Source organism: Asterias amurensis, chromosome 13 (genome assembly GCF_032118995.1).
Source record: "Asterias amurensis chromosome 13, ASM3211899v1".
Lineage (NCBI taxonomy): Eukaryota > Metazoa > Echinodermata > Asteroidea > Forcipulatida > Asteriidae > Asterias > Asterias amurensis.
The window spans coordinates 15,941,389-15,968,092 of record NC_092660.1 but is presented as its reverse complement, the minus strand read 5'-3'; the positions used below and the strand labels follow the sequence as shown (position 1 = coordinate 15,968,092).

The following is a 26,704-nucleotide window of genomic DNA, read 5'->3' as shown; positions in this document are numbered from 1 at the left end:
GGAAATATTAAATTTAAAGCAATTTTCAAAGTTATTGAAATAATCAAGCAGCGTAAGGCCTAATTGTCGTCCTGGTGCTGTTATAAGAACAATAACATGCAACGTAATTTGTAGGTGGTGAATATTTGTTTGACTCTGTCTCGAATGCAGCCAACAAAGGGTATCTTTCTTTGTAAGCACAATTCTCGGGCATTCTCCCAAAGTGCCTTTTTGTGAAGCTGTGTTTGGAATGCGTTTTTAAATACTTTTCTCACATGTTCCTACTCCCTTTTGTTTCAGACTAATTTCGGTAAACAAATCTATGTTTATATTTTGTACATACCGACAATATCTGTGGTCTCTTCCCGCTCAAATGACGTGCCTTCGCTTGATCCGCGGGTAGTTACTATAATGGTATAAGATGTACATGGAGACAAGTTGACAAACCGTACAGACGTTCCTCTTTCATCCACCCCCTGTTGACGTTGGGCGTGTCCAGTTACGTATCCAGTTAGATACAACTCAGCTCTGTAACCAGTAATGATGCCTCCTCTGCTACCACATGGGATTGGAATCCAGGTGATGCTGATGCTACTTGCTGTCACTTCACTTTCATTAAACGTAGGCGCAGCTTGGGGGCCTAATGTAAATAATCAAAATGCAGTCGTTTATGGTTCATTAATGTTATTATTTCGTTCATTTCTTTGTGATTTTTCTTTGTACAGAAAAACAAACCAAACTTAAATAATGAGCGACCTAAAATTAAAATGTTATCAAGTCACAAGGGTCGGATGAGGCTCAACCAACTCACAAGAATTGCATTGGTATCAAGCGCCTGTCACATTACGACGATGATACACTATAATCTGCATGGTCTAGATGGTGTGGCTGGAATCACCAACATTTAATGTACTTTGCATTGCTCTAAAATAATTAAAGATATATATGAGTATATTCCACTATCTGTACAAGATAAATCATTGCGTTTTTGTGCGTTTATGTTGTACGTAAATCAAACAATTATATCACTTGCATTTACAAAATGCATCCACTCTGACAATTATTAATACTTACTTCTTTCACCGGTAATCTTTGATTTAGCTGTCGCTGTTCCGTTCCCAGCTTCATTTCGCGAGATAACATTGACCCTATATTTAGAGTATGCTTTCAATCCTTCTATTATGACTGAAGTATCGGAAGTGTTCAGTGATGAAATACCGGCATGGTCCACCTCCTGACATTGCTCCAGATTGGTGAGTTCATAGGTCACCAGGTAGTCGGTGGCGAGGCATGGAGTGTCTGGGTTGGTACCAGGGACTCTCCATTCCACTCTCAGTTGATCATGTTGAATGCGACTGATGGTCAAGCGAGTAACAACACCTGGAACTTTGGAATGATCATGCACAAAAGCGTGGAACATGGTTATTGAACATAATAAATATTAACAGTCAATGCACGCGAGAGACTAATATCAATACATCAAAATAAACTCAATATGACTGGTTGGATCGAGCACAAAAATAAAAACAACCCAAAAAACAAACAAAAATATATATATGATCGAATAATTAAGTTATTCATTATTGATACATTCATAAGTCGCTTGCGCAGATTTCATTTTTGTGTGTATGAATCATCAGTTTCGATGAACTGTCCGTGTCATACGTACCGGTTGTGTCAGTTTCTATTTCACGGCTAAACGATGTCCCTTCACCCCTAAGTTGTATAGTATTTACGGTGATAATGTATGCTGTACAGGGGGATAACTGGTCAAACTGTGCAGATACAGAAGTGTTTGGCACTTGCTTTGGGTTGTCTCGCCTGCTCTGCCCGTCTTGTCGAGACAAACTCACGCCGTAACCAGTGATACGAACTCCTCTACTACCACATGGGATGGGGTTCCAGGTGATGCTGATAGTATCAGATGTCACTCTACTGCTATTGAATGTAGGCGCAATCCCGAAACCTGGTCGAAAGAGACCATTAACACATTTATAATAAGGAGGAGTCAGAAAATGTGCAGATCTTTCAACAACAAAGATGTCATTGCGTCTCTCTTACGACGAGCTGACGGAATAGATACACTAAGCATGGACACATCAACAAGCATTAAGTATTTGACTTACTTTTTTCCATTGTAATCGCTGATTCGAATTTCGTGGGTCCATCACCAGCTTCATTTCTCGATGTTACACTTATCTTGTATGTAGAGTATGGATGAAGACCCTCGACAGTGGTTTTTGTGTCTGTAGTGTTCAATGAGCCACCGGATTGATCATCCTCCCCACATTGATCCAGATTGATGAGTTCATAGGTCACATAATAACTAGAAGCAAGGCACGGTTTATTTTTATGGCCAACTCCTCTGTCTTCCCAAGACGCAACTAGTATACCTTGGCTGTCTGGTTCAACGGTTAAATTCTTGACACCCAAAGGTTCTGTATAAAATGCAATGCAACACACAATTAATAACCAAAAGTACCAAAGATCCAGAAAGACTTTTAACAATCTATTAACAAGATTTATATTGGTTAACACTAATTGGTTAACCTGTTTTACTAATTAAGCAACAAAACTTATTTTTCAACGACATGAATTCCACTAAATAATTTTTCGAACAGTTTTGTTTGTGGCATTGTGTGAATAAGGGAAATGAGAAGGTATAACTTTTTAAAAATGCTAGCATCCCTTTGCGGTTATGATGACATCACTTTTTTGAACAGCTACTCAATCTTTGAATGTAAAGAGCTCGCACAATAAACATGGTTTTTTATAATAACGTCATTATTGGTAACAAAATAAATAGTTTTGCATTGCAATAATGCTTTATTAATTGTTGTTATGCTGTTATGACGTTGGATATACCATGTATTACCCTTTTGTGTTGTATTTTGCCTAGTCTCATTGGACCACGGTCCTCTTTCAATGCTGTTGAAAGCTCTCACTTGAAATACATATGAAGTGCATGGCGTCAAGGAAGTTATCCTTATACGTTTATCCGTTGTTGTGATAGCCTGCATGAACTCATTGTCTGTTGCTTTTTTATACTTGTATCGGTACTCTGCTATGTTGCCACCCGTTCTTCCACATGGAAGCTCCCATGCGAACTCGATGTGATTTGAAGATGCTGAGACGACAGTTACAGTTGGTGCTTCTGGTACTAATATGAAAACCACGTAAACAATTAATTATAATAAGAACAAACAAAAATGTACAAGTGGAGTTTTCTAGAAAAATGGTACAGTCCTTATAGATTAAATAAACTCTGCAGAACGGAAAGAAAGGAAAACACAACTTTCCAAAGTAATATCAACTCTTACTTACTTGATTGTGTCGTTGTCATAGTTCTGGAGACGGGGGTACTACTCCCAGCTTGGTTTATTGATGTAACAGTCACCCTGTATGTTGAGAACGCTTCAAGTCTCTCAATTGTGATTGTAGTCTTGGTTGTGGTCAATGTTTCAATACCTCTACTTGCCACCTCACACTGCTCAAGTTGTATAAGGTCATATGTCACCAGGTATTCAGTGGCAGGACAAGGACTCTGATTGTCGGTATCCCATGATACTGTAAGTTGATTATGGCTTGTTGGAGACACGGTTACACTGGCTACAGGATTGGGAACTTCAAGTACAAACAAGAACAAGAAAAGAAGGCTATAATAACACCCATGACAATTATATGCTACGACGTTAATCTTCTTTGTTTTGAAACATTATTACTGACCTGAGTAGAAGATGTATGAAACTATAGCCACATTTTGCGCTTAATTGGAAGTTGCAAATTGTAGAAATATTAAGCTTAGTGCTGCTCACTTATATTACACTTTCTATTTTTTTGAAAATTGTGCCGGAACTTACACAAGCAATAATTATTTGCACATCAAGCGTCTTGTCTCGTGTTTTGCCGTGTACCGTATCATAATCAGGCTTGTAGATCACAAGGTAGCTCAGTAGGCCTACTATAGTACTACGTACTTGTCCATGAACAACTTTCAGAGCCTTGAGGGCTAAATACACGCCATTGTGTCAGCGAGGATTAATATGAAACTATGGTTAAACGCAAACTTAAACTCACAACTAACCACACAATAATTATAACATATACCGAACTGACTTATTTAAGAGATTATTTACCCGTTGTTTTAGTCGTGTAGGATTCTTCACTGTTATTCCCGATGCCTTTACTCGTTTGTGCAGCAACTTTGATTTGATATCTTGTGCAAAGAGACAAGTTAAGGTTGACCGATGTACCCTCCACTGCAACTGGTTCCACATCGCTCTCATGACCACCAAGTACCTCAAACATGTACACGTAGTTCACTATACTGAAGCCTTCTGCTGGGCACATTACCGGTTCCCATGATAATGTGTGAGTGAATGAATCATCAGCAGAATAAGAAGACACATTGAGACGTTGTGGCATCATGTTGGGATCTGAAATCAATTGGAACATTCCGAGTGTATATAAGATCGTAAAGAGCGTATACAATTCACTTCACACAGTCACTGCTTAATAAGCGAAAATGAGCCAGTGTATGAACTAATCCCTTAAATGCCATGATTACATTGGCCTTGGAGACCACGCCTCACTTTAATATACATCCATGCAGAGACACAGGACTCAGGAGCTACATTAAGAATAATGCAAAAGGCAATGCAGTATATAAACAGATTATAAACAGTAAATCATAGTATTTCGCTATAACAAACAAAAAACATAAGCAAATATGTGACAAAAACAAGAGTTTAAAATAGGGAAGACACATTGGGAAGAAAACTAATCAGACCAATGAGTATCTAAATTTAATCATAAAAGAATCACAGATAGGGAAGATCGAGTTGGAAAGAAGCCTACATATCTGGGTTCAGCAGATGAGTGCAACCTACCTAATATTGTACAAGTCGTACTGCACGATAGCTTATCTTCGTAGGGAAGACATTGCTCTGTTGAATAAAAAACACCGTTATAACAACTTATAAAGGAACGCATACGATTGGTAATCACTCTGGCAATCAGGGGCGTCAATCCGTCTTGAAGTGTGGGGGGACATAACATTTACGGCGTGGGGTTCGGGGCCCGCTTTAGGGCCCCGGGAATTTTATTTTTTTGCCCGTGGATGCTCTCTGGTGCAATCTAGTAAACCCGAGGGGTGATGTTCCCCCCCCCTCTCAGATGTTGGAATTTGATGCCTATTTCAAACTATGATGCACCTATTCTTGCTATCATGGTTATTGTACCTAAAAAGCAACTAAATTATAGCTTCGTTATATCAGTATTGTTTCTGCATTCTAATGCTCAGACGGCGTTTCATCCCTATCATCACCAGACCTAAGACACAAGCTTTATGGGGGCAAATCTGTCAGAATGGAACAGAACATGTGTAAAATGTGAGCAGCAGTATAGAACCTTTTGGGTTGACAGCATCTTCAGGTGCGGACATATGAACCAAGTTTATGGGGAAAATCTGTCGAAGAGTGAGCTCACGAGTGCGAAACCTTTATGGCATGGGTCCGGGCCCGCTGAAGGGCCCGGAATTTTTTTGCATTCTAGATGCTCTGTGGTGCAACCTTAGGCCAATAAGAGGCATACAGAACGGAACACAACTTCTGTAAAAATGTGAGCAGCAGTAGAACCTTTTGGGTTGACAGCATCTTCAAGTGCGGCTCTATGAACCAAGTTTTTGGGGAAAATACTGTCAAATAGTGAGCACGTGAGTGTAGAACCTTTACGGCATGGGTCCTGGCCCGCTCAAGGGCCCGGGAAAATCTTGTATTTTTAGATGCTCTGTGGTGCACTCTTTAGAGCATGCGTGTGAGAAGCCTTTACGGCTCGGGGTGCGGGTCCGATTAAGGGCCCGGGACAATTTTGCATTTTAGATGCTCTGTGATGCAATTTAGGGCCAATTTAGAGAGGGGATATTGTGTCATCCTTTGCCCACAGAATTAATGCCCATATAGGGACACAGGGTTTCGTCTTACACAGTGCAAAACTTGGGCTTCATGATAAAGGTGGTCAAAAAGGTGGGGGGGGGGACATTTGATAATGTGTCCCCCACCCTCCAAAAGTTGGGTGGGGGGGGGACATTTAACGAAAACAAAATATTGTAAATGAATTATCAGTGTTAAGTGTTAAGTATATACGATGTATACATAGGCCTACAATTAATCAATTTTCTTTTTAAATCCAAAAAGGTAACAAATGTAGCCATGGTAACGCAAGAAGTAAACATTGTCATGTTTAGTTGTTTGGATCCGAGTTAATATTGAACCTAAGAAAATGTAGAAATTGAAAATCAAATTCGGTGTTTCTTGAATTTCCAATTTCCAGCTATAATCCGTACCTTGACAGCTATCTCCTTTGTATCCCGCTGCACAGTCTCCATCACATTGTCCTGTTGTGCAGTCACACGATTCCACGTCCGCACAGTGACAAGTCTGGTTACAGTTGGCACCGAATTCGCCAGGGGCACATTGTACTGGAAAATAGGAATAGAGACATGATGACTATTAATGTAGACATTGAATATCAAATTGGTAGTTCTTAAATAACCAATTTACAGCTGTAGTCCGTACCTTGACAGTTATCTCCTTTGTATCCTGCTGCACAGTCTCCATTACACCGACCCGTTGTTCCATCACATGACGCACTGTCGGCACAGTGACAGTTCTGGGCACAGTTGGCACCAAATTTGCCATCGATACAATCTGAAGAGTATGGGAAAGAGATCATTACATCATAGTTTGAATTCCCCAACATTTTCAAATTGTAACTGAAGGTATGTCCTCTTACTTTGACAGTTAACTCCTTTGTATCCTGCTGCGCAGTTTCCATTGTAACATTCACCTGTTGTTCCATTACATGACACCCCTTCGGCACAGTGACATATCTGGGCACAGTTGGCACCGTATGTTCCATCAGTACAACCTGAACCAGTTAAAAAAGAGTCAGAGATAAAGCTCTAAACAAATGAGCGCATTATTATTTAATGATAACCGCTTTGTAACGCTCATATCGCACGTATCGAATCTATTACCACTTAAATATTGTTTTACACATTACAAACATTTTGTTTAAAGCGGTTCTCAGCTTAAGGTATGAAGTCCGTCTGGTTTTATCTAAACATAACTTTGGCGAACTGTTAACGTTCCCCTACAGTTCCACCCAATTATAGAGACGTCATCCGTGTACTGCTTCAATGGGCCTAGACGCACAACCACCTTGATACGAACAAAGTTAAAGCACACAGCGGGGAGGGGAGAGATGTTGTAGTGTGCATTTTCTTTCTTCACCGAAATGGCGTCACTGTTGTGTGTTTAACTGATGAATTTATAATAATAATACAGAATAATAATACACAGCACTTACTTGTATAGAGCGCACAGTATCTGACAAAGAAATGCCATTCAAGGGTGCCGGTTCCCAAAGTCAAAAGTCCAGGATTTAAGATATTTATTTGAAGGGGTGTGTTTTGAGCTGCCGTTTGAAGATTGAGGGATTATTTTGTGTTCTGAGGGCATATTATAAGTTATATAGTTACTGAATGTGTGAGTTAAAGGTGTACCTGTCTTGCACTCAAGTCCCTGGTACCCAGCGGCACAGCTGCATCCGTATGGATCTGGTAAACAGAACAACATTCCTTTGCAGGTAGAACCATCGTGTGGCAACCCAACAGCATCACAGCGAAGGCTTTCATGACGCCCAAAGCTGTTCGGTCCTTTAACTAAGTACAATTCACAAGACATCAACAATGATTGAATATATGGTGGTATTACGTATAATGCATATAAAGCAACATGGTAACACGGTTTTCCGTACTTCGAATCATTTACACTCAATAAATATTGGGTCCTCGCACTGCTGATATGTCCAATATCTAACATCGTAAAAACAACATTGATATTCGCTGTGCAAACCGATATATGTGAATGTCCAATGTCCAATATTAAGTTAAATTCATTTAAAAAGTTAGACCTCTACTGACTCAAGAGTTACATGTGGCTATAGTTCTTTTTACGGTTGTGTAAAGATCTGTGGTTTATGATATGCTTCTGCAATTACACTCAGTTGAAAATTCATGTTGTGTTGTGCTTTGGGATTTTTTTGTCATATCAACCGCTGTTCAATATCGTCTCTTTTATAAAAAAATACGTACTTCTTCCACAGAGTCTACCACCAAACCCTGGCGGACAAATGCAGTCACCCCCAACGTCATCACAAATGCCACCATTCAGACATCTCGGGCACTCGCCGCGACAGTCAGGAGGGTCATGTTTATTTTTCGGACAACCTGTAAAAAAAGAAAAGAAGAAAACAAACCTCGTATGATCATCATACGTCACGCTAAACGTTGTTACACAAAAATATTTTAGGTTTACCAAGATTTGTATCGAACTATGATGATATTCAGATCAGAGTCAATGGATGGAGTTGTATGGAGGACGTTATTTTCCCTTTTTTGCGTTCTAATTGATAGGGGAAAAGTTGTTAACACCCTTGATATGAATGTGCAGCAATGTTATACCGAGATGGTCTATTTTGTGAAGTGACGGTATAACGGTAATCGTGATCTTAGACAAAAGATCCAACTCCAAGGGATTGCTTTATGATTATTTCAGTGAGTAACGTATTCTTTGTTATAAGTTAACTCCCCTACAAAAAGTATTTTACAATGTATTACACAGCTGGGGTATGAAGAGGTTTTTTTCAAGAGTAATGCCCCCCCCCCCCTTCCCACAAACAAGACATTAGATAGACTGACCCTATAATAGATGTTAAATTTGCATCGGGGATAAAGAATATTAAATTTGGTTTGTTTTACCCGTACACCGATGTGTGTTAGCACTGTATACTCAGTACTTTCCCGAGTCCTGTGAAAAAAATATCACAGGCATGTTACTCGGGTGGGGTTCGAAATTTAATAGACTGACCCTGGTAAAAAAAAGTCTCATCCACATAGCCTCAAACCAGGATAGTATGTTGTCGAAGTGCTCGTGCATGCCGAGACTGGAATTTGAGCGAAAGCATAAACAGTGAAAAACTAAACGGTGATCCCAACCTTTGAATTTATTTTGCAATGTTCAAAGTTAGTTGTATCAGCTTCTGTATTGTGTTTCTTGAATGTATGGTAGTGGATGAACATCCGGTGAGTAATTAAACAAAAACGTTGTAGCAAAAACTCACGAAGAACCTTAATAAGATACAATCGTCACTAAATAAAAATATAAAATTATTCGGTTTACCTCTGACGATTAATCTCAGTAGCGCTTGATTTCCTTCACCACGTTCATGCTGATAGTGACACTCATAAATACCGCTGTCGTTGGTATTGGCATTGTTTATATCGAAGTTAAAGGTATTTTGTTTTACCACATCACCGCCATCCTTTCTCCATCTGCTCTCTTTATTCTGTCCATCTGGTGTCTTTTGTTTAACTGTCAGACTTACGTTGTCGTTGAGGTTCACCGTGCGGGTGACAAAAATGGGTAGAAGGGTTGCTGGGGAGTTCAAAATTACAACGGCATGACACAACAAAACAAGAATAAAAGAATTCACGTTTTAAGGCATAGGACACCTTGGTTATTGTCAAAGACCAGTCTTTTCACTTGGTGTGTCTCAACATATGGACGTAATAACAAATCTGTGAAAATTTGAATTGAATTGGTCGTTGAAGTTGCGAAATAATAATGGAACAAAAACACACCCTTGTCACCTTGAAGTTTTGTGCTTTCAGATGCTTGATTTCGGGACCTTGAAATCTAATTATGAGGTATCGCAATCAAATTCGTGGAAAGATACTTCTTACTCGAAAACTACGTTACTTCAGAGGGAGTCGTTTACACTATCATTATCTCTCCATTGCTGTTTACCCTTTATATAATATCGGATGGCTTTAAGGGGGATACTATACACATATTGACTGGCAATGAGCATGGGCGTCAATCCGTCTTGAAGTGTGTCCGTCTTGAAGTGTGTGGGGGGGGGGACACATAACATTTACGGCGTGGGGTCCGGGGCCCGCTTTAGAGCCCCGGAATTTTTTTTAGCCCGTAGATGCTCTCTGGTGCAATCTAGTGAATCTGAGGGGTGATGTCCCCCCCTCTCAGATGTTGGAATTTAATGCCTATTTCAAGCTATGATGCACCTATTCTTGCTATCATGGTTATTGTACCTAAAAAAGCAACTCAATTATACCCAGCAGGCACAAGATGGTCATAGTAACGTTAAATCGACGTCAAATCCCGACGTCGGATGACGGTCGGCTCATGGTTCTATGTGAAAGTTTGTAGGACGTCTGTTATCGACCATGATACAACGTAATTTTTCCGACCACTAACCGACCATGATACAACGTAATTTTTCCGACCACAAATCGACGTCGACAGACGGTCAATAAACGAACGTCAATTAGACGTCGGCAAATTTCCCAAAACATGACGTCAAATCCCGATTGGCTCATGGTTCTATGGTTTGTAGGACGTCTGTTATCGACCATGATACAACGTAATTTTTCCGACCACAAACCGACGTCGGCACATTAATTAATTTTTAATTATTAACATTATCAACTAATACAATGCACACATACAATCCACTAGATCTCCTTTCGTTGACCTCCAGTCACCACACCTATATACTATCCAATGGTACAGCTAGTGTATATATACCGATCGGTTTCAAGAATTTTCCAGTCATGGGTGTTAGATTGTAATTAAAACTTTGTACTTTTAATTAATATTTTGGAATTAAGCTGTCAAATTTAGTTCACACATTTGATTGATCACAAAATCTGTTGATATTTAACACAAACAAAACAAAGCATGTGCTTGTAGTATCTTATTACCGATTAATTTGTTCTATAATTGTTGCAGTATGCAACCACATCTAAGCCTGACCTCAAAATTTGCATAATATGCAAATAATGTTGTGACGGTAAATTGCCGTCACAAGCTGACCATAATATGACGAAATACTGATGTACATATTATGACGTCCTACTGATGTCACAGGTTGACCAAAATATAATGACGCTACTAACTGGTTGTAATACAAACAAAAATATGACGTTTGTTTATGGTCGGCTTATGGTAATACAATTATGGTTACAAAGGGACATACAAAAGACGTCTATGCAACGTCTGCTCAATGACGTTACTATCTGTCATTGTGAACTCGTATTAAGGCAGTTTCGGTGCTGTGATTTGGTCTGTAGGCAGATTGAAATGAATCAGTGAGATTGTTGCCCCGCATAAATACCTGTAATCTAGATTACACTATTCGTTCAATAGTTTTATCTAGAAAACTCAAATTATAAATGGGTCTGTAATTGCTGAACAAATAACAATAAAGCCAAAATCGATATCAGTGATTCTCTAGTCTATTAAAATATATTCACATGCAATGTTCTTCCCTCTGGTAAATGCAAAACTTAGTCACATGCTCGATTCACATTTGAATCACTCACCTGTGGATCTCATCCGTATCGTTTTCACTGTGTTGGAGCCATACGTCCATTCGAACGCACCGACGCTTCCTGTAGTGGCATTGGGAACTTTATACATCTTCCTCTTTACATTGTCTGGCAATGTTGATGGGAAATAACCAGAAGAATCCGTCCACCAAGTGATGTCGGTATCTATACCCATCTGTATGAATCGTGTAAAACCAAGCTCTTCGTTGTTGGTTGCTGTGGGCTCATCACCAGTCACCAAATAACTTGCAAAGAATACGTGTAGGTTTTTCTGCAAAGAGCCAGTAGCTGTCACGCTGGTAAAGTCTACCACTGCTGATGACACGACTGAGGAACATAATTTAATAAGCGATTTGTTTGATTAGAAGAAGAAAAAACAGACTCACCTACCAAACAAAAGTATGAGCAACGAAAAGGAAAAATTCAAACAAGTTAATGACTTTAATTATTTTGTTCCCATTGTTAAAAACAACATTGATGTGAAAAGGGGAATGGTGAGATATATTAGTACAAACTCGCTCACACCTTAACTTCACCTGGAAGTGGTATTTTTTTCAAAATAAAGCTTCTGTCACTAATATATGTTTTTTGATGAGTGGAATGTGAACAAACAGTTAACTAAAGTTTTAAACAATCAGTTATTATGTTATTTACAAATTTAAGAGTAGACCCCGACCCGAGAGGGCGCTGTTCGTGACGTCAATCGAGGCAGACTTTGCCTGTAATGCGTAGAGTAAACACAATTGCAAAGTACATGTACGGACCAAGTCGTGAGTTTGTACGTTTCAAAAAAAATAAAATAATGTTTTTTTTCCGGCAATGCCGACCAGGTGTATTGCTGCTGAATGCAGAAAAACACTTTTTGAAAAGTACCAACTCACGACTTGGACGTACATGTACTTTGCACGTGTGTTTACTATACGCATTGCAGGCAAAGTCTGCCTCGATTGACGTCACAAAAGGGGTAGGCGGAGTCAGCCCCCCAGACAACTTTATATATTTTTTAAACATATAAATCGTGACAAATAATTACTAAAAAAATTGTTTTATTGTTCGTAAGCACATACTCTTATGTTTGAAAGAAAACAAATTATATTTCCTGGTGACTTTAATGAACCTTTATGGTTTATTTTCCAGTGACCTTCAATGTGAACAGTTTGCACTTTTCTAAATTTATTTCATTAGATTTTTACGAATGTGGTGTTCTTCTGAATATTTAAAAATACGATAAAATACTCTTAATATTTAGTAACAAATAATAACAAAATGTTAACTCTGTCAATTCACTTTTAACCAGCTTCTAGGCGAACTTACATATTTTTGTTTTTGACACTCGAGGAGGCTGAATGAGGTTTACATATAAACATGTGAATACCGCAATAAGGTCGTAAGTAACTATGTAGGCGAACAATATCAATGGCATGCATGCTTGTAGATAGTTGCAGACGGTAAAGCGAAATGCGACATGTTCCAATGCGGGGGGAGGGGGGGGGAACAAAAATGAAAACCGTCAAACAACTAAACGGGGGGGGGGGGGGGGTATACGGTTAGGAAGCTGAAGCATTTCGTTTTTAAGTATCAAACCGGTTAAAGTTTAGTGGTGCAGAACAACACCGTGAATCGTGCATTTGCAAAACGCTCGTTCGCATATATACACATAAGCAAAGTCTATGCATTTGGGCTAGGCTTGAAGAACAATAACTTTAAAAAATACCAATTCCTCTTGTCGGCTGAGTTTGAGGAACAAGGCACGTATATTAATCCATCCCTTTACTTAAATTTACAAAGTACTTTTTTTGTCCTCCCTTACTTACAATTTACAGTTTGCCGAAATCCAAATGCTTTTGGGAACAGAACAAATTCCAAGATTTGTACCAAGTTTAATTAATGGTAAATATACGCACACACATCTCACGCGTGCCCTATAAATAAACGCACATACGCTTTTCAAATAATGTTTTACTTTTCAATTATCATCAACTAGTCATGGTCATCTTTCCGTTTCTCTGTCTTGTATCACCTAATCTCAGTCGTCCACGGTAAGCCCATCACAATTGTTTTTATTGATTTGTACGTAATTAGTTTTCAAACATGTGTTGGCGTTCGTTGTGTTTTTTTTTCACAATTTATGTTCACTTAACAACAGTTTATTCCAACCCTACCCCCTCCATACCTAGTAAATTTATTATAAAATACTTAACAGGCAGGTCGTGCAGTCTCACTGAGACGAAACCTGCCCTTCCTCAAAGCATACTGCACCTGATGAGTCGTGCTTTTACATTTTTTATTTTTCTAAAAGAGGAAGTTAAGTACTTGTTGCCGGCTTAACATACTAACCCACCCCAACCCCCCTTCCCCCTTGTATAAGTTGTCTTTCAAGTTATTATTTTTTTTTTGAAAATTCCTTTTATAACCTAACCCACCCCAACCCCCTCCCCCTCTTGTAAATTGTCTATTCAACTATTTCCCTTTCTAAAATATCTCTCAGAGCCTCATGATTCGTGTAGTTTGTCAGGCTTTATGCCGTTAGCCAAATTACGCGATCTAAAATCATTTCTCCTTTATCCCCCCCGCAAACACTTTTCATAATGGCCAAAACTTAGCTTCGTATATTTTTTTATTTTTCTTCCTTTCGTGCCGAGTATGTACAATGTCTAGATCTTATATAACTAGTCGTCACACTCATTCTATGCACACTAAGAACAGTGATACTCTTTTTCTCAACGGTTTGTGTCTTTGAGGTTAGTATACCGTGAGGTATATATAGGGCAGTTAGACTTTAGGTCTTACTTATAAAAACGCATGTCCTCTTACCTTGACAGTTATCTCCTTTGTATCCCTCTGTACAGTTTCCATCACATTGACCAGTTGTTTCATCACATGACACCCCGTCTGCACAGTGGCAAGTGTGAGCACAGTTCTCACCGAATTCGCCTGAGGTACATTGTACTGAAAACAAAAGGTAGGGAGACATGATGATTATTAATGTAGACATTGAATATCAAATTGGTTGTTTCTTAAATTACAAATTTCCAGCTACAATCCGTACCTTGACAGTTATCTCCTTTGTATCCCGCTGCACAGTCTCCATCACATTGACCCGTTGTTCCATTACACGATTCCATGTCTGCACAGTGACAAGTGTGAGCACAGTTCTCACCGAATTCGCCTGAGGTACATTGTACTGAAAACAAAAGGTAGAGAGACATGATGATTATTATTGTAGACATTGAATATCAAATTGGTTGTTTCTTAAAATTACAAATTTCCAGCTGCAATCCGTACCTTGACAGTTATCTCCTTTGTATCCCTCTGTACAGTTTCCATCACATTGACCCGTTGTTCCATCACATGACACCCCGTCTGCACAGTGGCAAGTGTGAGCACAATTCTCACCGAATTCGCCTGAGGTACATTGTACTGAAAACAAAAGGTAGAGAGACATGATGATTATTAATGTAGACATTGAATATCAAATTGGTTGTTTCTTAAATTACAAATTTCCAGCTACAATCCGTACCTTGACAGTTATCTCCTTTGTATCCCTCTGTACAGTTTCCATCACATTGACCCGTTGTTCCAATACATGACACCCCTTCGGCACAGTGACATATCTGGGCACAGTTGGCACCGTATGTTCCATCATCACAATCTGAACCAGTTAAGAAAGAACCAAAGAAAAGTGCTAAAAACAAACCGAATTCTGACTGTCTGTTTATCGACGCCTGGTACATTGAAGCTTTTTGCCCAGAAAATGTACACCGAATAAAAAAAAATAAAAATTCTGGAGGGATTCTAAACCCATGGTAATTAAGTCCGCGTGGTTTGATCTGGCGATTATGTAGTCGATGTTTTTATTCAGTGCCACCTCAGTATAGTGATATCCTCCTAAAGCCGCCTTAAAAGTCCTATACACGCAACTATCTTGATCTGAACATAGGGAGTAACTATAGAATACAGGTACACTAGGAGCTCTATCTGCGCCTCCGCGGAGGCGGAGTCGCGGTCACGAACGTTTTAAGTAACTTGGTCGTAGCATGGAGGAAGAAAATAGCTCTTTACTACTTGATTGTATTGAGTGCGATTGATGAATACAGCAGATAAAATGTTAGGGTCGTAGGGAGTCAAAGTGTGACGTGAGTGGTGAGGTAGGTGAAGCAGCCGATAGAGGGCGTTTTAGGAAGACGTGCATTTGATGCAATCGTGAAGACGGGGAAGCTGGAAGCGTGGAGGCGCGGAGTCGCGGTGTTGGCAATGGCCGATAGAGGGCGTTTTTAGGAAGACGGGCATTTGATGCAATCGTGAAGACGGGGAAGGTGGAGGCGCGGAGGCGCGGAGACGCGGTGTGGACAATGGCCGATAGAGGGCGTCTTTAGGAAGACGAGCATATGATGCAATCGTGAAGAAGGGGAAGGTGGAGGCGCGGAGGCGCGGAGGCGCGGTCGGGCTTTCTTTCCCTTTTTTAAACAATCCTCTAATGGGGTCAAGTATATGAGGGCAATGTTAATAACTGTACGGAATTCGGGCTTTCTTTCCCTTTTTTAAATAATCCTCTAATGGGGTCAAGTGTATTAGGGCAATGTTAATAATTGTACGGAATTCGGGCTTTCTTTCCCTTTTTTAAATAATCCTCTAATGGGGTCAAGTGTATTAGGGCAATGTTAATAATTGTACGGAATTCGGGCTTTCTTTCCCTTTTTTTAAATAATCCTCTAATGGGGTCAAGTGTATTGGGGCAATAATAATTGTACGTAATTCGGGCTTTCCATTTCCCTTTTGTTTAAATCCTCTAATAAGGTCAAATGTATGAGGGCAATATTAATTATTGTACGGAATTCGGGCTTTCTTTCCCTTTTTTAAATAATCCTCTATTGGGGTCAAGTGTATTAGGGCAATATTAATTATGGTACGGAATTCGGGCTTTCTTTCCCTTTTCTTAAATAATCCTCTATTGGGGTCAAGTGTATTAGGGCAATATTAATTATTGTACGGAATTCGGGCTTTCTTTCCCTTTTCTTAAATAATCCTCTAATGGGGTCAAGTGTATTAGGGCAATGTTAATAATTGTACGGAATTCGGGCTTTCTTTCCCTTTTTTAAACAATCCTCTAATGGGGTCAAGTGTATTAGGGCAATGTTAATAATTGTACGGAATTCGGGCTTTCTTTCCCTTTTTTTAAATAATCCTCTAATGGGGTCAAGTGTATTGGGGCAATAATAATTGTACGTAATTCGGGCTTTCCATTTCCCTTTTGTTTAAATCCTCTAATAAGGTCAAATGTATGAGGGCAATATTAATTATTGTACGGAATTCGGGCTTTCTTTCCCTTTTTTAAATAATCCTCTATTGGGGTCAAGTGTATTAGGGCAATATTAATTATGGTACGGAATTCGGGCTTTCTTTCCCTTTTCTTAAATAATCCTCTATTGGGGTCAAGTGTATTAGGGCATAATTAATTATTGTACGGAATTCGGGCTTTCTTTCCCTTTTTTAAATAATCCTCTAATGTATTAGGATTCGGCCTTTAATTTTTTCCCTTTTGGAAATAATCCTCTTTTGGGGTAATATGTAGTACGGCAATATTAATAGTTATTAATTATTTGTACGGAGTTCCCATAATTATTTAAATAATCATCTAATGGTCTTGTGAGTTATCGTATAAAATAAATTGACATCACAGCGCAGTTGTGTATTTTCGAGCCTAATGAGGGCGCTGTTGTGCATCTTTCAGAGTGCCCCCTAGGTTGCCAAATATTTATAGTTAAGCAACAGAGCGCGACCTCAACTCCAGTGTACTGTGTACGTATGAACGTCACCGCGACTCCGTCTCCGCGGAGGCGCAGTGGAAGCTTCGAAGTGTACCTGCATTCTATAGTTGTGCCTTAGCAGTTTCAAATATTGTTTGCGTTTAGCTTACGAATATGTTATTTTATCAACGGCACATTTTTGATGATGTTTTCCGATTGTTTGGGTTAAAAATGTACCTGTCTTGCACTCAAGTCCCTGGTACCCAGCGGCACAGCTGCATCCGTATGGATCCGGTAAACAGAACAGCATTCCTTTGCAGGTAGAACCATTGTGAGGCAACCCAACAGCGTCACAGCGAAGGCTCCCTTTTTGGCCAAAGCGGTTCGGTCCTTTTACTAATGCATCATGATACCAACAACAACTAGACATAGTGTTTCTGTTTATTACAAAAACACGGTGATCGGTTGAACGCAACGTAATGAACACCTAATTAATTACTGTGGTTATTTGATATGGATGACACTTCTTAAGAACAGTGTAATCACGCGGTCTTTTTACAGGGTGGTAATAAACAACCAGATTGGAAACACGTGGCTCCAACAACTCTCCCAAAAATCACAACTTTAGCAAGCAGTTTGGTGTTGTCCAACCAGGTTGATTAGCATAATACCATAATATGACCTCTTTGGTCTGAAACATATGAACGGTATATTAACCAAGGTTAATATATAGGTACCTAGGCCTAAATGCCAACATTGTATAGATATGGCTCAGCCTTTCAAGTTGCAAGATTTTTCTTTCGGAACTTTGTTTCACTAGGGTGTATTAGTTTTTTGTTTTTTTTAAAGAAAATTGCTATAAAATGTTCATCTGTTTTTCTGCTCACCTTCTCCACAAAGTCTACCACCAAACCCAGGTGGACAAATGCAGTCACCATCAACGTCATCACAAACACCACCATTCAGACATCTCGGACACTCGCTGCTACAAGCCGTTAGGCCATATTTATGTTGTGGGCATCCTGTTTTCAAAAAGCAAAAAAACAAAAAACTAAAAAACATTGCATACGTTAGCATACAAACCAGCATACAAAAATACTTGTTCTTTATTTTGTTATTAAAATTTAACCCTCCATTCCGCATATTTAATCCGCAAGCTGGTCGATCAACTTTACGATGACACATGAATAGTCAGCAATCGATGATTTGCCTGAGCTTCTTAGACCGCCGGGAATATTCTGCTACAGTTTGTTACCGGCCTCAAGTTATAACTTATAACTAGAGTGAAGTTAAGACGATTGGCATTAGTTGCCATTCTAAACGAAAACAGAGGGGGCAAAAAACTATTATTACGCCAACGTGTTTCCACTAGGCGGAAATTTATTCGCAGTCGACCTGTGTAGATTTGCAATGTCGTGCGCCCATATAATTGTCTGTAAACCAATCAGTGAGTGCGAACAAAAGTAAGCAGCAACTAAATATAGGCTTACTAGCAAATTAAATCACAAACGACAAGTTCAAGGCCACTATCTATTAAACATAATAAAACAAACGAAACGTAAAACAAATAGTTTGGCTTGAACCTTTTAGTAGAAACGTACGACATGTCTTTAAAAATCAGGTGTGTCGTCCCTGATCGTATTTTGGTGTTTTGAGCTTGGGTTTGTTTGGGTGACGGCTGACTAAACGTTCACTCGAATTACCAGTTATAAAAACATTCGCATTTACTTTGTGAAAGATTCCGTCCGTCGCAGTTCAAGCTAAAGGTATGTTGACCAAGGCCTGATGATCGCATTGGGCTTCGGATGCAGTTAGATAGAGCATTTATAGGCCTGTTTATTTGTGTCTCTGATGTTAGGCCTATTTATTTGTGTCTCTGATGTTTTAGAGATAAAAAGTTGCTAACATATTTCCATTGAAGTCTGGTTCTAGTTTAACCATGGATTACATGGCACAATTAACAGTTTTGGTTAATTACTCCTCTTATGAATAAATTAGAAAGCTATTTTTTTCTTGACTCTCTCCATTATACGATTGATAAACATAATGGAGAGTTTGAGTAACCTAGCTTATCTGGTTTACCTGGCACTGGTCCATAGTATTATGGAGATTTCCCCCATTGACTTGCGTTGACCATTGCCCTTTTAGTGTGGGGACTATGCCCTATGTAGAATACATGATGGATACTCTGCAGACAAGCGTGGTATGGGGGAATTGTTTTAGTATCTCTATACCATCTCAAAGGTGTTGGGGGTGCACAAAGTCCATTTTATGCAGCATTAATGTGTTAATTAGCCATTATTTTCATAGACTGCCTAATGCACAGTGTTCTGGTCTGCTGTATTGTATTGCAGAGTTAAGTGAAAGTATTCCAAGATAGACAGTTATACTAATATCATAATAAAACATAATTTGTAAAGCGCACTTTATCTGTATGACATTCAACGGCGCTGGTCAAGAACAATAATACAATTTCACTCATGTTTATAGGCTAATCTGAAGACATGGGTCTTAAGAGATTATTGGAATCGTGAGATGTCATGTGTATCCTTGAGATGTTGAGGCAGAGAGAGTTCCAGAGATGGGTTGAAATGTTACTAAAGGACATACATAGCTGGATAAACGGGTCAGAGGAACATAGAGCATGTTGCCCGATGACTTCAGACCCGGCCCGATGACACTACAGGGCTGAAGCATGCTCTGTATGTAGATAGGGGCTAGTCCATGGAGAACCTTGAATGTCAGAAGAATGATCTCATATTGTATTATGAAATAAACGGGTATCCAGTTGGGATTATGTAGAATGGGAGAGATGTGAAGCAACATATTCTTTTTCATTACAAATAAATAAATAAATGAATCATTTTGCTTACCTCTAACAATCAATCTCAGTAGCGCCTGGTTTCCTTTGCCACGTTCATGTGTATAATGGCACTCATAAATACCACTGTCGCTGGTACTAGCATTGGTTATGTTGAAGTCCAGGATGTTTGCGTTCATCGCTCCACTGTTGTCTTTCCTCCATTTGCTGTTTGAAATCTCGCCATCCTCTGTGTTTCTGGTAACGGTCAGAGCAACATCATCGCCGATGTTGACAGTACGGCTTACGAAGGCTGGTACAAGGGATGCTGTGGATGTCAAATTAATCACAAAATAAACAAAAAAATAAACAAAACAGACGGAATGATTAAGCTCACATTGTCATTAACGGCACGTTGCTAATGGCATAATAAACATTACATTTTAAAGGAACACGTTGCCTTGGATCGGTCGAGTTGGTCTTTGAAAAGCGTTTGTAGCCGTTTTTTATAAAATGCATATGGGTAGAAAGATGTTGTAAAAGTAGAATACAATGATCCACACAAACATGCCTCGAAATTGCGTGGTTTTCCTTTTACCTCGTCGACTAACACGTCGGCCATTTATGGGGGTCAAAATTTTGACTCCCATAAATGGCCGACCATGTTAGTTCGCACAGTAGAAGGAAAACCACGCAATTTCGAGGCGAACTTGTGTGGATCATTGTATTCTACTTTTATAACATCTTTCCAACCATATGCATTTTATAAAAAACGGTTACAAACGCTTTTGTTTTGACCAACTCGTCCGATCCAAGGCAACGTGTTCCTTTAAGGATAACTATTACCCATTTACTACAATAGAAAAAAACATCGTGTCTATAATTGAATGGACTCATACTTGTTTGGTAGCTTAATACTAATTTAAACCTAATGTATAATGATTATTTAGTGCGTTATAGTGAACCATTTTGTTTTAGACGAAGAATTGCATTGTTTATTTGGTTTTATTTAGGTTGAGGGTTTAGTTTGCGTACTTGAGGGCTACATGTTTTACTTTACTTGAGGGTTACTTGAGGGTTTACTTCAATTGAGGGCTACATATTATACAGATGCCAGGGTGCCGCCGAGACATATTTTACAAAGAAAAAAAAGGATGGCATCAAAAACACATAACTGGAGTTGAATTTGGAAGCTAAACAAACAATTCTTTTTTATAACAACACAATCTTAGAAATTTAGCACAAACTTTTAAGTTTTAAGACGTTTTCGCGAAAAGTACAAATCAGTTTGAAGCATTTATTTTGTACTTTTTTTATTTTTTTTGTTTGGAAAGTTCACACTTTATGATGACTAAAGAAAATAGAACAAAAGCTGAAAATGAAATTTTGCAATTAAATAATATGAAGGTGTTCTACCCAGCAGTTATGGCAAGCCATACGCCCAATAATTCGATAAACACTGTTTATCGCCGATAAGCACACTTTTTCGACCGATAAACACTGTTTTTCGCGATAAACTTTGTTTATCGATTGATAAACTTTGTTTAAAAGTTTATCAATTGATAAACGTTGTTTATCGAGCGATAAACACAGTTTTTCAAGGTGATAAACAGAGTTTTTCGATAAACACTGTTTATCAAGTGATAAACACGGTTTACCGAAAAACAGTGTTTATCGGGTTGATAAACAGAGTTTTTCGATAAACACTGTTCATCACTTGATAAACAAGGTTTTTTGATAAACATAGTTTTTTTTTTTGTTAAACACAGTTATTCGCCAACGCCAAATACTCAATAATTCGATAAACTCTGTTTATCACTTGATGAAAGTTTTTCGATAAACTCTGTTTATCACTCGATAAACACAGTTTCGGCGATAAACAGAGTTTTTCGATAAACTGTGTTTATCAGTCGATAAACAGAGTTTTTCGATAAACAGTGTTTATCACTTGATAAACAGTGTTTATCGAATTATTGGGCATCTGGCGTCGGCGTAAAACTGTGTTTATCAGTCGAGAGTTTATCAGTCGATAAACATAGTTTTTCGATAAACAGTGTTTATCACTTGATAAACACTGTTTATCGAATTATTGGGCATCTGGCGTCGGCGTAAAACTGTGTTTATCAGTAGATAAACAGAGTTTTTGGATAATCAGTGTTTATATCACTTGATAAACACTGTTTATCGAATTATTGGGCATCTGGCGTCGGCGTAAGACTGTGTTTATCAGTCGATAAACAGAGTTTTTTGATAAACAGAGTTTATCACTTGATAAACAGTGTTTATCACTTGATTAACACTGTTTATCGTATTATTGGGCATCTGGCGTCGTCGTAAAACTGTGTTTATCGACCGATAAACACTGTTTTTCGATAAACCATGTTTATCACTTGATAAACAGTGTTTATCGAAACACTCTGTTTATCACCTCGAAAAACTCTATTTATCGCTTGATAAACATAGTATTTCGATAAACAGTGTTTATTAGTTGATAAACAGTGTTAATCGAAAAACTTTGTTTATCACCTCGAAAACTTTGTTTATCACCTCGAAAAACTGTGTTTATCGCTTGATAAACATAGTTTTTCGATAACAGTGTTTATCAATCGATAAACAACGTTTATCTCGAAAACAGTGTTTATCGGTCGAAAAACAGTGTTAATCGGCGATAAACAGTGTTTATCGATGATAAACAGTGTTTATCGAACTATTGGGCATATGGCTTGCCAGAAGCAGTGGCAAGTCCCTTTAGTTGGTGCAGCTGATAATGACACATACAGTTGTATTAAAGCGTATATATTATGATTGGCGACATTCACTCCAATTCTCTGGAAAACTTTTGGATCCAACATCATCAAGTTTTGAGAATAATTAGTTACAAAGCCTGCAATACCGTAATTAGATATGAGGATTGTTTCGATTCAGAAGCGAACGAAATTATAAAGGGTGTTTGTTTAAGTGTTGAAAAGGACAAAAAAGGTACACGATAAAAGCGTTTAAACAAGGTTCATTCTGATTCGCTGACCGGTGACCAATCGGAAATCAATCGGATTCTACCGACCTCTTCAATTGCAGAGGTAGATGTCTGTACACGTGAAAGGTCATATTATTTGAAAGTTAGATGACGCTCATTTAGTTAGTCTCAACACGGATTAATATGGTCCGTCTTGCACTGAAATCATGCACTGATTTCGATTGCTATAGAAACATCATTTATTTCAAGAGATCGAACTAATTATGGCAGTCCATCGGCAGCGCCCTAGTTAATGATTTGAAACCCCGAATTTTCTTTGCACTGATAAAACCGCAGCAAGTGCGCGAGATTTGTTCGAGAAACAACGGGAGTTCGAGAGGGTCTGTTTTTATACCAACGTAGCGTTTCGCACGAGTAGTTGGTGTCCAAGATGGCGAGGTGAATTTTTTCTTAAAAAAATAAAACAAAAATTGTGCTGTTTTCGATGTAGTTTAGCTTAATTATTCACTGTCAAACAAAGGTCAATATATATAGGTAAATTTGAGGGGTATTTTACTTGTTGCGCCCTGAATGGACTACAAAAAAAAAGGTTAGGAAAAACTAAAGATTCGGATAGATGAATGTACAAACTGTCACTTGATATGTATTTTACGTTTACTATTTTGATTCCTTGATGAAGGCTAGAGTTGATTATTTTGAAGGCAACGTCTTGCTGGCAAAGACACAACTTTAGATATAATTATATGTTTTGTTCATTTGAATCACTTACCTGTGGATCTCATCCGTATCGTATTCACTGAGTTCACGCCATACGTCCATTCGAACGCACCGACGCTACCTTTATTGTCACTTGGAATTTTAAACATCTTCCCCATAACACCGTTTGGTAATGCAGTTGCTAAAGGCAACGAAACGTTCGTCCAGTTAAGCAGATCGCTACCGACACCCGTTGGTATGTATCGAGAAAAAACGAGCTCTTCATTGTTGTCTGCTGTGGTCTCATTACCAGTCACCAAATAACTTGCAATGAATACGTGTAGGTTGTTCTGCAAACCCGAAGGGCCAGAAGCTGTCACGCTGGTAAAGTCTACCACTGCTGACACGCCTGAAAACAAGTTAAAGGAAAAGTACATGTTTGGTAATTACTCAAAACAAATATTAACTTAAAAACTGACTTGGTAACGAGCATTGGAGAGCTGTTGATTGTATAAAACATTGTTGGAAACGACTCCCTCGTTTTTGAAAAAGGGGTAATTTCTCACTAAAATAATAAAATACTTCTAGCTAGAAGTCTTTTATTCTTATCTGAAAGCACACAAATTCGTCCAACAAGGGTGTTTTTTTTCTATCATATATTTTCTCGCAACTTCAGTGACCGATTGAGCCCACATTTTCACAGGCTTGTTATTTTAAAGGTATGATAGGATACACTAAGTGAGAAGACTGGTCTTTGACAATTACCAAACGTGTACCTTCCCTTTAAACATGGATTTTGTAAACTGCTTGTATTGCGAGGTTTTATAAAAACAAAAAAAACACGGCACTACAAAGTATATTTTGTCGATTAGAACAAGGTTAAACCGTGACCAAAAAGCAACAATAGTTTTCAAAATGTGTACTATTATTTGAATGCAATATTGTTCTTTGTATTTTGAAAAATTTGTTGTTTAGTGACACAGATCAAACAATTAATAGTTAAAGCCACTGAACACGTGTAGTAATTGTCAAAGACCAGTCTTCTCACTTGATGTATCTCAACATAAACATATAATAACAAACCTGTGAAAATTTGAGCTCAATCGGTTGTCTAAGTTGCGAGATAATAATGAAAGAAAAAACCACCCTTGTCGCACCATGGTCACACAAACTTGTGTGCTTTCAGATGCTTGATTTCGAGACCTCAAATTCTAAATCTGAGGTCTCGACATCAAATTCGTGGAAAATTACTTCTTTCTCGAAAACTACGTCACTTCAGAGGGAGCCGTTTCTCACAAAGTTTTATTTTATCAACCTCTCCCCATTACTCGTAATCAAGAAAGGTTTTATGATGATAATTGTTTTCAGTAACTACCAATAGAGTCCACTAGTAGTATGAGAGGCGTATATGACCTCCTTTTTGAGAGGTGGATCATGATCCACAGGTCTTGTGGATCATGGCTCGGATGGGTTGTTGTAAGTAGGATGCCTGATGGGGGTGTGACGAAGACCCCCCCCCTTCTTTTTCTTTCTTATTTTACCAGCACAGACAGCAAGCGGGAGGTCAAAGTGTAAAGACATCACAGTAAGACGATACATTGTATTAAAGAACTTGGATATATTATTATTAATATTATCTTCTTCTTTTTCAAGTTTGAGTTTAACATTTTTTTTTTTTACCCAAAGACCTAGTGTAAGTAACACCCCTCGGCCAAGAGTGTACGAGTCCGGGAGTCTGCTACGTTTTCATCGTGTTCGAACTTGCCCTCAGTTGTCGGACCGGCCAACAAAGACCCGAGCGGAAGGCCCAATTATACGTACGTAGCGACCGGACTAATCAAATTGCCCCGCGTTGATTCCATCCAGGGTTTCTAAAAATGTTCCATGAGAATATCGCAACAAACTTTCATTTTAGTTTTAAATGTACACCCTCCTTTTAGGTTTAAATACAGTATACATATATTAGAGTAATTGTAACATATTAAATAATAATTATAGTTTAATATTGTGTTGGAAATGTCAAATAAATAATACTGTAATACTAATATACTTAGGCCTACCTAATAATGATAATAACACACGAATAAAGGGTGGTGAAGCAATCTTAATTTGCAGCCACAGACCGACGCAACAGTATAGTAACATCAAACAATTTGAAACTTTTAATTAATGACAACACCAGTGATCTACACAAATTTTAAATAATATGAGCCCCAAAGTGTTGGTACAACCGAGGTAGTCTTCGAGAAAGGATCGAATGCTGGGCAGGTAGTTTTGCATAATTATATTTTGGTTAATTAAACAGATAATGTTCTATTCTCATTTACAACCTTAATACAACCCACACACACGCGGACGGTTTCCTCGTCTATTTTGAAAAGATAATTTAAAAAGCCAAAACTCGTCGCTATTGAACGCGTTTATTAATACGACGTTGAACAAACAAGAAAACCCATAAGCTTACTTCAACGCTACACCGATACGACGGCAAAGAGTTTCTCAAACTAAACACCAATAACGTTAGTTTTAATAGATATTGAATTAGTTTTTGTAAGATCATTCACAAAAACAAACAAACAAACAAACAAACAAACAAACAAAACAAACAAACAAACAAACAAACAAACAAACAAACAAACAAACAGACAGACAGACAGACAGACAGACAGACAGACAGACAGACAGACAGACAGACAGACAGACAGACAGACAGACAGACAGACAGACAGACAGACAGACAGACAGACATACAGACAGACAGACAGACAGACAGACAGACAGACAGACAGACAGACAGACAGACAGACAGACAGACAGACAGACAGACAGACAGACAGACAGACAGACAGACAGACAGACAGACAGACAGACAGACAGACAGACAGACAGACAGACAGACAGACAGACAGACAGACAGACAGACAGACAGACAGACAGACAGACAGACCGACCGACCGAGACCGACCGATCCGACCGAATCCGACCGACCGAATCGACCGATCCGATACCGACCGACCTAGATCCGACCGACCGACCGA

General features: G+C 38.7%; 1 protein-coding gene across 1 annotated transcript in view; it reads right to left on the bottom strand.

Moving 5' to 3' along the window:
* Positions 1 to 23,836, bottom strand: part of LOC139945878 (receptor-type tyrosine-protein phosphatase F-like) — a 56,370-nt gene extending 32,534 nt beyond the window's left edge. Inside the window, exons 1-17 of the mRNA XM_071943378.1 lie at positions 23,740 to 23,836; positions 20,070 to 20,324; positions 18,084 to 18,218; positions 17,434 to 17,592; positions 14,970 to 15,101; positions 14,735 to 14,869; positions 14,499 to 14,633; positions 14,264 to 14,398; positions 6,555 to 6,686; positions 4,869 to 4,925; positions 4,116 to 4,415; positions 3,304 to 3,603; positions 2,855 to 3,139; positions 2,106 to 2,417; positions 1,649 to 1,945; positions 1,054 to 1,365; positions 323 to 619 (exon numbers count right to left, since the gene is read on the bottom strand). Of these exons, the coding sequence (XP_071799479.1) occupies positions 323 to 619; positions 1,054 to 1,365; positions 1,649 to 1,945; positions 2,106 to 2,417; positions 2,855 to 3,139; positions 3,304 to 3,603; positions 4,116 to 4,415; positions 4,869 to 4,925; positions 6,555 to 6,686; positions 14,264 to 14,398; positions 14,499 to 14,633; positions 14,735 to 14,869; positions 14,970 to 15,101; positions 17,434 to 17,592; positions 18,084 to 18,218; positions 20,070 to 20,324; positions 23,740 to 23,836 (3,475 nt within the window). The remainder of the gene's footprint in view (positions 1 to 322; positions 620 to 1,053; positions 1,366 to 1,648; positions 1,946 to 2,105; positions 2,418 to 2,854; positions 3,140 to 3,303; positions 3,604 to 4,115; positions 4,416 to 4,868; positions 4,926 to 6,554; positions 6,687 to 14,263; positions 14,399 to 14,498; positions 14,634 to 14,734; positions 14,870 to 14,969; positions 15,102 to 17,433; positions 17,593 to 18,083; positions 18,219 to 20,069; positions 20,325 to 23,739) is intronic.
* Between the last annotated feature and the right edge of the window lie 2,868 nt (positions 23,837 to 26,704).